We start from the raw sequence: 13,476 nt of genomic DNA, 5'->3' as shown, positions 1-13,476 counted from the left end.
GGTAAATTTACGGGGGCAAAAAGAAACACGTGGGCTGGAGCAGGGTACCGAACGGTGACCATAGGCGAAGGTCAAAATCACTGACAACCTTTCCCTTTCCTCTGTTAAAACGGATAAGAAGAAACATTGTATTACAGTAACTACGCCCCTGGATAAAAGAGAGGAATTGTGAGCCTTATTCAAGAGCCGTCAATCATGGCTTTTAAACATGGCATTAGTGCCTTAATAACGTATTCAATTACCCATTACGTTTCATTCATTCATTTTCATTACCCATAACGTTGTATGCGGCATTACACAAGTGTTTAAACCGTGTTAAGACGAATTACAATAGCAATCCCCAGGTAAGTGGTGAACCAAAAAACTAAATATTGCCCAGTTTATAATGAATTTAATGTTCGATTTAGTACGAGATTTAGCAATCGTCGATGGGCCGATTTCTATAATGATACTCCACGGATTCGAGTGACGATAATGATCCTATCTACTAACCTCCGGTAATGATACACTATATAGGCTATATATATAGGCCTATATATATAACGAGATATGATAATGATGCCATAAAGTATGGTTATCGGTAACGATGATAACATTTCGATGTATAAGACGATAGGATGGGTTTTAAATTACAATGGTATCCATTGTTTTTTAATCGATAACTTACAGATGATTTCTGAAATTGGAGGCGTTAAATATATATTTCAGCAAAACTGTGGCCCGTATCCTGTTAAGGAATGTTATTTCCCACGCTATCTATACGTCTTATACTCACGAACTTTTAAAGTTTAAATAGAATTCGTGCGGAAAAGAATCGAAAGTAACTTCGAAATTCTCTTGTTTTTTTCCTTTCCAGATGTGAAAATTTACCAAAATGGCGGCTCGTCTCTGATTCCAGCAAACAGAAGAAAGGAAACAGTGGGGACGCACGTTCTAACCTAACCTAACCTATTCTAATAAATTACTATAATTATTACTAACCAAATTATTAGAATAGGTTAGGTTAGAGCGTGCGTCCCCACTGTTTCCTTTCTTCTGTTTGATGGAATCAGAGACGAGCCGCCATTTTGACTACCATAGGTAAATTTAACCGAAAATTTTACTGTACTTTTCAAAAAAAAAACTTATGTATCATAAGAATTTATGAAAAGTACACTAAAATTCACAGATTTTTCATCTTTGTGTTGACATTTGCATAATCAAAAGAGGTACTTTGCACTTTTCATACCAGTGACCGAATGGATAAAACTACTAAATTTTGTCGCGGATTTGCGCCTGGCCGAGTACAGTTTTCCGGGTTTTCTTCATATTAGTAACATCTATATAGGGGCAAATTTCCCATAAGAGGTCTCCCGGGAAACACTCCCCCTTTGGCAGATCACCCGTGAGTAGGGTTGCCGTAAAATGAATAAAACCAATCCGCTCTGCATGCCCATATTCCGGAAAGTTACGTAATTCTAAATTATGCAGAGATACTTTTATCTTAATAATTATAATTTATTAATTTACTATATTTTAAAACCTTTATTTGTTAATTAAACGAATTTTAGTTTCCGCTGTGGCACACACTAGACTTCGCATTACGACCGCTCGCTTTACGACTTCTCGCTTTCGATAAGTACAGATTTCTAATTTACGATTGTAGGAAATACAATAGACTTTCACATTCGATAAAGTCATAATAGAATATTTATACCGGTCGTAAAAGAGGGGATTATGAAACGATCGGTCGTAAAGCGAAGTTATCCTATCTAATGAAGGAGACAGGCATTAAAAGTGCCAGTTAGGATTCTATTTTTATAGCCAAAAGAAAATCAGATCGATAGATAACTAATTTAGCACAGAGAGAAAAGGTAATTTGATGTGTCAGATAAAACAGATCACGATAAAGATTCTCTAATGAGACAATGTGGCTCAAGTTTACTTTTTCATTCAACTAATACAATGGCACATTGGTTTACAGTAGAAGAGTTAGTGAAAAGTTTGGAAAAGATGGATTTCTTTCTGTTATCATACAACTTTTTATTAAGTTATACTGGTTTTATTCTGTCTGGATAAAATATTGTAACACAATGTTCGTCCACTTCTCGATTTCCGATTCCTACGCGTGTATTCCCGACAGTGATGCCAAATTGGGGCTTTCAACTTAAGGGAAATCAGCAGGATGGGGAGAAGATTAAAGACATACAACATGTTTCAGTTTTTAGGGGGAACCCTTTTAATTTAGGGAAACTTTCAGGGGTCTGTTCAGGGGGTTTTCAAGGCACAAGATTGACAACATCGATTTCCAATGACAATACTTTTTCTAGAGTTTTTTTATGCGAAAATATTAAATTCTGGGCTCCCTCTGTGTCCGGTGATTGGCTAAACTTGTCTCCTTTTACCCAGATGTGTCCATACATCATTTATCATTTTGGCTATTTTACAAGTAATTTTTATCTTTATCGTATTTTATCTCGACTCAAATAAGCTCTCCGCTACAACAGGGTTGTTCGCTAAGTTGACTAAATCCTAAATCAAACATCCAATAAAAACATCCTCAATACACTATAAATAAATTTTATGTGCCATTATAATAACACGTTAAAAGCTCCAAAAAATAAATAATTTTGTAATAAAATAATATATTTATTTATCATCTGAACGCAAAATAATATTCTGTACAAAATACAATTAATTAATTCTGAATTTATTATAAATTATTAAGAAAGTTAATTTGAATTTACTTTTTTAAATTAACCAATCACCGTTCGGATAAACTAATTTCAAACCAATCATCATCAGAATTGCATAATTACGTCAGAGATTTTTAATTTCAAATATAAGACATTAAAAGATTGTTTATATTTACAATAACAATTTATTTAACTTGAAATTTTTTTTAAAAAATAGCAAATAATCGATTAATGCACTCATTATATATTTTAAGCATAAATTAGTGTCCTAATTTATGGTTAAAATTGTGGGGGGACACGATGTGTTCACCCACTTTGAAGCTTAATAACTCCCGTGCCCTTTGTCGAAAATTTCTGAAATTTTGCATGGAATTTCGAGTATTAGGAGAGAATGTTTTCAGAAGTTTTCAGGAAAATCGGACCGTTGGTTCGAGAGATACGGCCCCACTCCTTTCATATTTCCAGAACCAATCTGAAGACATGAAGATAATGCCAGCAATTATTTGGAACAAAAACAGGTAAAGAATGGCCAGCAATAACGTCATCTTTTTTTTATTGTAGGAACATCGAGTCTGTAAACAATTAGGCTACTGTTTAGACTTTTACATATTAGAAAAGTAGTGTTAAGTGAAGTTCTTTTTAATACTGTTTAAGAAGTGTGCTCTTATTATCTACCCTCCCCGCCCTTAAATAAGATTAGAACGTGGACGTGTATTAAGACACGTAGAAACGAAGATGCTCATAAAAGCGCGAAGAATAACTTTGTTAAAGGACGTTTCCTCACAAAAACATTGATGTTCAACGGTCGTCAAGCTCGAACTTTTAGACTTTCGATCGATATACGTCGAAGGATTCGGCCATTTCCCATTTAATTCTCTTTATAAAATATGGCATAAATTCATCGATTTTTCGTAATATTCCCTTCTAGATTACAGATTTGGAAGAATAGGAAATTCGACCCCTTTTGTTAACGTCGCTGACAAATCGTGCAAGGCTTATAACAAGGCTATTTCTATACACCTGTATGAAGTGATGGAAGAGTCGTAAACAATTTCCTAGCTACATAATACCAGAAAGGACATTTACATTTCCAAAACGACACCATAATCGAGAAACCAAACTGTGCCCAAGAGAGACTCGACAGAGTGGATGAGGGCTAGGAACTTCCCGTGCAATTAGCGAAGTTTACGGGTGATTACGTAGAAGTGTCTCTGCACCCCTGATTACGTGGCACCCCGAAAGTAACGCGGGGTGTCACGAAATACTGCCGAGCAACGTCATAACAGTTTACAAAGTGCAATAACTCTACATAAATGAAGTAGTAGTGTTGCCTCGAAGAAAAATTACCGATTTGGGGGTGCCAAATTAAAAACAGGGTTGAATTACAATGAGGTAGAAGGTGGAATGATACAATTCGCCATCGTCGTACATATGGGGGGGGGGAATGGCCTCGTGTCGCGTAACCCGCAGGGGAACTGTCACGTTTGGCATCCACCAACGTGACTTTCCCATTCCGGGCCATGGAAATTTACATAATGCCAACAATTATCATTCGCATCACGGTTCCTAAATAGGCAGTTGGCTTGCTTTCTATTCTTTCCTACAATGGAAAATCGGGAGAAAAGGGTAATTTTTACCCATTCGCAACTTTACGTATATTACGGTAACCGAGTAAAGAAAGCAATTAATATGCCAAACCGGAGGCGACACATTTCCGGTTCCGGTACGTCGAGCGTGCCTCTCTGCAAAAGTTACTCTATCCGTGGATAAAGTTTCTCCTTCGGCGATTAGCCCTTCCGACCCGGAACCGGAAACCGACATTCATCAAGATAATGAACTATTATTTGGTTATAACTTAAAAAAAAAAAAAAAAAAAATGGCAGAGAAATCGATTCCGTCCCGACCGACAGACGGCTACCGCCATCTTCCGTCGATCGCGCGAACTAAATCACCGTTGGCAGTTGGAAACTCGATATTGGTAATTAAAAGTGGAAAAATAATAAATTTTCTACTTTTACCGATTTTCCGGCGTTTTTCTTCCGCGAAAAGCGGAAAAAGTGACAAATTACGAGGGAAGAAAAGACGGGCCGGCGGTTCGGGAATACGAACAAGGCGGGCGCGTTAGTTACGACTCGCTCCGGCAGGGGGCGCGGGGCGGCGAGAGTGGCGGTATCATGGCGCTGAGGAGGTCGTGGAGAGTAGGCTGGGAATTAAAGTGTTGTTCTTTTTGCGCGGCCCAACGACGGACGCTCGGACCGCCCGACGGATATCAGGTAAGCCCCGTTCCTCTTATCAATCCGTCTTTTTATGCGGCAGAGGGGAGAAGGAGGAGTTTTATAAAGGGAAGAAAGAGAAGAAAGCCGAGAAGGGGCATCGAACGGAGCCGAAGGATCGGAGTAGCAGACGACGAGACGATCTCCGTCGCATTCTTCCGTTCGATACGGCATCTCCGCTAAACACAGGCAAATGGGCCATCCCTTCCCAGTTCTTCCCGCTCCGGTGATGCCGGATGCGATTTTCTTTATCCTCGCGCTAAAAACCGGAAAAACTGGGTCGCGCGCCACCGATTCCGCTTCCTCCGCTCGCGTTAACGTCGCGTGCAACATCCGGAATCGTTCCCGATCCACACGTTGAGAAATTTCCGATTTTTTCCCTAAGATTTACGCGGAGGATGGCCGCCGTTCGGCGCTAACGTTCCTCTTTATATAGTGGTGACGGATGGGCGCGCCGAACGGCTGCCTCGTGCGTCCTGTCGGATTGTTTCTGTTCCTAACGGAGAAGACGAACTTCCGTTTCCTCTTCCGGATCCGGAAGCTTCGATCGTGTGCAGGATCTGTGTTAAGGGAGAGAGAGAGCGCGCGCGCCCGGAGCGACCTTACATTAAAGCTCAAACTTAATTATAAACCGGCGCTTCTGGATGCGCGCGGCGTCGGAAGCGACGCCGGGCGGAATACGTAAAGATGGCGCCGAACCGATGGTGTTCCTTTCCCCTTCATTATAATACGCATTAAAGTGACGTATCGTGAAGATTTATCTGTCGACGGCCGACGGGTGGATTTTCAAACTCGATAGGGAAATTTCCCTACGTCGCCGGCGCGCCTCCGTTTCTCGTTTCCGATCGGAGAATCGATACGATAAACAGAGGCGCGATTTTCTCGCCCGACCCAACCGGTTCCGGCCCGCGAGGGGGAAAGAAAAACTTCACGTGCAGAATTTAACGCCCAGGTGACACGCGCCGCCGTCCCAGTTTCTAACGAGAGCGAGTGTACTTTGGAGAGGGTTTCGAATTTCTCTCCTCGGAAACTCGTTAAAGTAGAGTACGCGCGCGAGCGACTCGGTTTGGTCGCGCACTCGAAAGCGAAGCGAAGCGTGGGCGCGACAACATTCCGTCGGCGTGACTCAAGCCGGGATGTCGATCGTGACGCTTTCCACGCGACGCCTACGAGACTCGCAGACGAGTTTACGTGGTAAAGGCTGAAAGGTTCGTCATCGCGATTCTTTTCCTTCCCCCTCCCCGCGACGTCGGATCCGGCGTCAAGACGCCATTCTCTGGTTTCTTGAGCGTGAGAACTAATCCGGAAGTTGCTGGTGACGTCGAAATGGGAGGAGCCGAGCTTCGCCTTTAATACCGGAAGTGCCGTTTTTACGTCTACAGCACCTGTTACACGTTGGTCGTGTGTTTTTATGCATCGGTTTATTTGTTTTATAATTAAAATCTACGTTTAGAACGGCGCCTCCAGGCTTAAAATACGATTTTTTTCCGGTTTGCATTCAAGGTTATCTTCCCTGTGTGTGTTTGTCGATCCCCCGTAGTGTTTTCAATACCTTCCAGATGTCATCACCGCCCGACGTGTTGCTAATTGATTAACGGGCTTTTTCTCTCTCATTTAACTCGACTTATTTATGCGAGAATAATTGAAAGTTAAATGACTTTTTCTCGTCGTTTCGCCTCGAAAATCGAGTTGTTTGTCTGAAAAAACCGGAAAGTGCGATTGGCCGAACGGAAATTACCATCCTGTTCCTGATCGTCAGGAGACGAAAGACGACTTCCGGTCATTTTTCTTACTCGACGTCACCAACCGCGGTTCGTCTCTTCGTCTGTGCGGAAGAACTGTACTACAATTGTCACCCTGATTCCTATATCTGTACATTGTACTATACTTGACAGGTATGCCCGAACAGGAGCATACCCGTACCATGCTTAAGAGCCAGTTTAGGGAGTAAATCGGATCTACAGTATTGTTTTCTAGTGTAATTTTAAGATACGTGTATACAAGCTGTTCGTAGGTTTTCATTAAATTATAGGTTTTTATCGGGTTTCACGTTTAACAGGTTACGAAGTTGTAACCGGTAGACAGAGAAGGGTAGGTTTACTTTTCGAATAACTACACATTGATTAAAATTTGAGTCACTTGGGAAACGTAGGAAGCACGTAACCAGAACGATTTAACTAATTACAGAATCGGGAAGCTCGTTACGAAAGGCGAAAGTTTCGTTACGATCGTGGATGGTTCTCGTAGCTTTTTCGACAATTCGCGAATTATTTACGCCAATTTCTTCGCGAAAATATCGTAAAAAGTCCAAATCGTTCGTCGTAACATCGTAACTTTTTTTTTTGGGTGTGTCGCTTGCAGGAAGAAGAAAAGTGACGAATTTTCTGTTGGTTTTAACTCAATGAAATTGGTGCAACCAATAAATAAAGCGAGTATAAGCCGTGTAGTAGAATGGAGGTGCTTAGGTTAGTATTGTGTTTCGTTTCGAATTACACCATAACGACTGGAGGCGCGAGAGAAGGCAACAGATGCCCTCCTTCTCAAAGACTTATCATCAAAACAATCGACACCGTCGTCGTTAACATCCAACAGAAACAAAGATAAACGGTACATTAAACCCGGGTTTGCCATTGCTATTTATAAATGTTTAAGGAAATGTTTTCTATTCGATTCGTTGTTTAAAATCTCGTGCATTCCGCAGGGTTTTATACTACTAACGAGCCAGACCCAGTTTTAACCACTTAATTAATCGGTTTTTTTGGAAGATCGTCGTTAGCGAGCCGTCGTAAATCGAATTCTAGTTTCTGATAGATTCGCTCTCGTAAACCGAGGTTCCGTTCCTGGGAAATATTGTTTTTATCCGTCTGAATTATAGAATGGTACGCAGAGAAGTCCAAGAAAATATATTTTATATGGTCTTAACTGAAAATGTATTCCTTCCGTCAGTGGCGCAGCGAACGTAACTGGCGCCCGACACTTTATTGGCGCCCCTCTCCCCCCTCCAGAAACACATATAGTTTGTCTTGGAGACCATTTGGGCGCCCCTCTGCGAGTGGCGCCCGGTGCATGATACACCTCCCTCTTTCCAGAAGTGTACTTTGACGTAGCGTTAACTGTTCTCCCTCTTTCCGGAAGTGTACTTTGACGTAGTGTTAACTGTTTTCCCTCTTTCCGGAAGTGTACTTTGACTTTGTGTAAAGTTCTCCCTCTTTCCGGAAGTGTACTTTGACGTAGTGTTAACTGTTTTCCCTCTTTCCGGAAGTGTACTTTGACGTAGTGTCAACTGTTTTCCCTCTCCGGAAGTGTACTTGACGTAGTGTTAACTGTTTTCCCTCTTTCCGGAAGTGTACTTTGACGTTGTGTAACTGTTTTCCCTCTTTCCGGAAGTGTACTTTGACTTTGTGTAAAGTTTTCCCTCTTTCCGGAAGTGTACTTTGACGTAGTGTTAACTGTTTTCCCTCTTTCCAGAAGTGTACTTTGACGTAGTGTCAACTGTTTTCCCTCTTTCCAGAAGTGTACTTTGACGTAGTGTCAACTGTTTTCCCTCTCCGGAAGTGTACTTGACGTAGTGTTAACTGTTTTCCCTCTTTCCGGAAGTGTACTTTGACTTTGTGTAAAGTTTTCCCTCTTTCCGGAAGTGTACTTTGACGTAGTGTTAACTGTTTTCCCTCTTTCCAGAAGTGTACTTTGACGTAGTGTCAACTGTTTTCCCTCTCCGGAAGTGTACTTGACGTAGTGTTAACTGTTTTCCCTCTTTCCGGAAGTGTACTTTGACGTAGTGTTAACTGTTTTCCCTCTTTCCGGAAGTGTACTTTGACTTTGTGTAAAGTTTTCCCTCTTTCCGGAAGTGTACTTTGACGTAGTGTTAACTGTTTTCCCTCTTTCCAGAAGTGTACTTTGACGTAGTGTCAACTGTTTTCCCTCTCCGGAAGTGTACTTTGACGTAGTGTTAACTGTTTTCCCTCTTTCCAGAAGTGTACTTTGACGTAGTGTCAACTGTTTTCCCTCTTTCCAGAAGTGTACTTTGACGTAGTGTCAACTGTTTTCCCTCTCCGGAAGTGTACTTGACGTAGTGTTAACTGTTTTCCCTCTTTCCGGAAGTGTACTTTGACTTTGTGTAAAGTTCTCCCTCTTTCCGGAAGTGTACTTTGACGTAGTGTTAACTGTTTTCCCTCTTTCCAGAAGTGTACTTTGACGTAGTGTCAACTGTTTTCCCTCTCCGGAAGTGTACTTGACGTAGTGTTAACTGTTTTCCCTCTTTCCGGAAGTGTACTTTGACTTTGTGTAAAGTTTTCCCTCTTTCCGGAAGTGTACTTTGACGTAGTGTTAACTGTTTTCCCTCTTTCCAGAAGTGTACTTTGACGTAGTGTCAACTGTTTTCCCTCTCCGGAAGTGTACTTGACGTAGTGTTAACTGTTTTCCCTCTTTCCGGAAGTGTACTTTGACTTTGTGTAAAGTTCTCCCTCTTTCGGGAAGTGTACTTTGACGTAGTGTTAACTGTTTTCCCTCTTTCCGGAAGTGTACTTTGACTTTGTGTAAAGTTCTCCCTCTTTTCGGAAGTGTACTTTGACGTCGTGTTAACTGTTTTCCTTCTCCGAAAGTGTACTTTGACGTGGTTTACATAACACCAAAGTACACTTCCGGAAAGAGGGAAAAAGTTTTGATCGTTACTGTTCGATATCGCGTTTCTCAGCTTCGTGTAAACAATAAAAATATCGCCGAATAAACGAAAATCATTCTAATATTTACTTCCTCGATAACATTTATCTTATTGTTTATTCTTTATAAAGATAGCTTTTGCATTTTTCGAGAATCGATTGTATCCAAGTCGTGTCTGTTACAGCACTTAACAAACCAAACTCCATTCGAATCGTCACTGATACAAACAGCGACTGTTTATTTATAAGGTCAGAGGGATTAATTTCCTGCTTGTGAATTAAACCTAGACGATCACAAGAGAAGTCGCAGTTTAGTAAATGGGGAAGCCATTTTACTAACTTGTAAGCTTTCCATTCTCTTAATTTTTGTACTGCTCGACACTTGCGACATTATTTATTTCCGAAAAATTATTATTTTAAGGAATTTCCGGGGTGAAAGTTTCGTATCGTCACACCGAACAACTCAAATCTATAAAAAAAATAAATAAAATAAAATTCCAGTAACGATAACGAGTTGCGTAACTTTCCCGGAAAGAGTTAAAAATTGTGTGTGGCGCCATCTGTTATGAGATTTTATTACAAAATGCTTTTTCTATTATTAAAATGGCAAAAGGCTTAATTTTTAGTGTAGGGACGAGTTTCATAAAAAAATTGTAAACGGTAATAACGAGTAAAATCTTCATTAAGTACTACCCAACCCAGATACGATACGCGACTCCCTCTATCTCCCCACCCCTTCGACCTTTAACCACCAAAATTTAGTAGCATCAAGGCCCCTACTACGCAAACCACTCTGCAAAATTTCAGAAATTTTCGGCAAAAGGTACAGGAGTTATTGAACTTCAAAGCATGCATACACACACACACACAGAAAAAACCCAATTTTTTCACTTTGTCGACGTTTCGAAGTCACCCGAGTCCGAAAAATCTTGTGTGGAGGGGGGTCATTTTTCCAACGATTTCCATACTTTCCCTCCTTTATATAACAGCCAGGAAAGTGAAAGTACGTATTGTCTTTCAGAAGGAAAATATATTTAGTGAAAGATTCTATTGTTATAATAATAGAAACATTAATATATATATGTTTTTTAATAAATAGATGCAATTGTCGAGTTATTTTGTTCCTTTTCTGGCTGCACTTCCATAGATTTTTGTGGTCAAATTTAAGTCGAATTACTAGAATGCGTTAGTATAATAGTTACGAAAGAGCAAAGGTCGACTTGGAACCGATAAACATGACAAAAACTTGTGACAAATCCACGCCGTTACTCCAGTTAGGTCAAGCAATCGATATTTCATTATAATCAGATGGACGAACGAGAGACAGTCACAATTCCGGGCTGCTCTCCACCTCAAATTACTCCATTGTCTTACTTGTATATCCACTTTCTCAGGCGGTATGTGTTATACATTTCTCCGATTCTTCTGATGAAATTTGGAAATAACACGTAAGAAAAACGGGTTTTCATTTGTGAATTGCGTGCATTTTACCTCTATATTATCTTTTAATTTGTGTACAGATAGGTAAGCATCAGCTTGCAAATCTCCCGACATATCATCGTGCATAACTGTTATCACTACGAGTCTTCCTCATTGGGATAAACTGAAGAAGTATCTCCATTAGGGTGCTTGATGGTACTTCTTGAATTCTTTAGTTTATTTATTTATTCAAAAATAAGTCGTAGAAGATGGCTTATAAATGTGTGTATTCGTGTTCATTGTTGGTCGGTGTTTTGTGTGTAGAAATTAATAAAAATCGTTGATAGGAGGCATTTAAGAAGCGCTAATACCACGGGATTATCAGCGATCGATCCACAGTATTAGGAAGTATTAATTCACGGTAGGAAGATCAAATTGACTCGCTGTAATTTACTTTATTTAATTTGATTCCCGTACGTAACCTATTGACGGTAATACTTGGCCATGATTATATTTGGAAGGTGATGTAGCGAGATCTTACCCTCTCCAGGAATAAGACGTTATAATTGTGTGTAGTCTCCAGGCAATAGGGGGCCTTCAGATATTGTTTATGCCGTAAGGAAGCTTCTTTCCGTTATTTCGCGATGGACCTCATATACGTGACGTATGGAATTCTGGTTGACCCTTCCGTTAGGCGAAGTTAATGGTACTTGTAATTATTCGAGTGGAGTGACGGTTTCCGTAACCCGTTAAGCGGTTACTCTTCTCTTTATTTACTGCCGGATTTATAATATCCGACATTGTACGGTTGTAAAATAATTGCGTATCGAAGCGACTGTTTTAAATGTCGTCATTTTGCCACTTTGGTGCCTTGTAAGTGCCATTTACCGACACCAAGAGATATCCGTTAATGCAGGCCTTTCAGTGTCCGGGCGCTCTCCTTCGTCCAATAAACGACGTTGTTATGAGTCGTAATTTCGGAAGAATGATTAAATAATGATTCCTGTATGTTGCTCTGAGCTTTTTACTGTAATTGTGCAACCCGTACATATTTATTGATGTTCTTCGCGTAACTGTTGATGTTTGCACAGAGGCGCGTTATAGCTTCGTGGGATTCAGGCAAATTTGAATTAGGGGTAATCCCAGTACTGTTGACTTCAGAGATTTTTCATCGGAGGAATTTTTGGGGCAATATTTTCTTATAAAAGATTGGTTTTGGGTCTCCTGTTGACGGGTGCCCCAGGCAACCCATACGATAACGCGCCGCTATGTTTACAACGTTATTGAACTGCGCTCAATGGTTCCTCAGGAAGCATCGACAACGCAATTGACACGTTTTTAAAGATTAGTTTAATCTAATACTTTCTTCTTCTAGAGAGTGTTTAGAATATTAATACGAGAAAAGAGGATGATCAGTCCTGTTAGAGCATCTCACCCTTCTCCTCTTTGATACAGTAAATGTAGGAGTCACATCAAAAGCTTATCGCTCAGATATTTGTGTGATACATACCAAGATTATTAAGAGATTTATCCAATTTTAACCAGGATGGAGATTCTGGCATCATATAAGATTAGTTGTGACGTAAGGTAATGTCGAACAGCATCCTTTCCGGTGTGAAACAATGGGCTCGTTTCCTTGTCAAGCAGCTAAGCAAGCAAACCAACGACGGAGGTCGTTGGTTTGCTTGCTTAGTTGCTTGACAAGGAAACATGCCCAATGTCCCCGAGTGGAGGGGGCGAAAATTCGCCCGATGATTAATCAGGAGCGTTTGGCGGATGGCTAACACCACCCTCTTAAACTTCTTGAGTGTGTCCATGCTGGATATCGCGACACGAGATTTTCGTGGAGATAGAAGACCGGGACACTTGTTTTTTATGGCACGACACAATGCCAAGAGAGTATCGCAGCAACGTGCAGTATTAATTGTCTGGCCAGCTGCGAGGAACTCAATGAGAGGTGCTCACGTTTAACAAAGATAAAAGGTCAGCGTCACTTTACTGGCGCGTGACTTACGTCGTAAAATCCAGCACGATGTTTCTTCACAACATACTTTCTCTCAGTTTATCAATTATATCGGTTATAACATATTAGCCCAGCTCTATCCTGCACTTTATCTTTCAATGTTATCCTCCTTATCCACTTCAAATTGCAAAGCATAAAATATTTTTTTATATGTAGCAAATTTGAGTTATAGATCGAAGTTACTTATAAAGAATTCCCTTTTATAAAGATATTTTTAAATAAAATATTTGGTAAGTTGTATTTATTTAAAAATTTTATTAACTCCTGTATTAAATAATCCGTCGTAAAGCGAGTCGTTGTTTTACATAATTTCAGTGTCGTAGATCGAGGTTCGGTTCCTACAAGCCGAGTTAAACTGTATAATAACGAAAAGTAAGCTATTTTATCCTTACCGAAAAAATGTACGATTTGTACAAGCGAGAGGTCGT

At 40.4% G+C, this 13,476-nt stretch overlaps 1 protein-coding gene across 1 annotated transcript in view; it reads left to right on the top strand.

The window, feature by feature from the left end:
• The first annotated feature begins 4,792 nt into the window (after positions 1 to 4,792).
• The window catches only part of MCU (mitochondrial calcium uniporter), a 125,340-nt gene continuing 116,656 nt past the window's right edge, over positions 4,793 to 13,476 (top strand). Inside the window, exon 1 of the mRNA XM_067266138.1 lies at positions 4,793 to 4,948. Within this exon, the coding sequence (XP_067122239.1) occupies positions 4,850 to 4,948 (99 nt within the window). The 5' untranslated portion in view covers positions 4,793 to 4,849. The remainder of the gene's footprint in view (positions 4,949 to 13,476) is intronic.

The sequence above is a fragment of the Centruroides vittatus genome, unplaced genomic scaffold, assembly GCF_030686945.1.
Source record: "Centruroides vittatus isolate TY-2023 unplaced genomic scaffold, ASM3068694v2 contig_2682, whole genome shotgun sequence".
In the NCBI taxonomy this organism is placed as follows: domain Eukaryota; kingdom Metazoa; phylum Arthropoda; class Arachnida; order Scorpiones; family Buthidae; genus Centruroides; species Centruroides vittatus.
The sequence above is the reverse complement of the archived record's forward strand: the minus strand, read 5'-3'. Positions and strand labels throughout refer to the sequence as shown.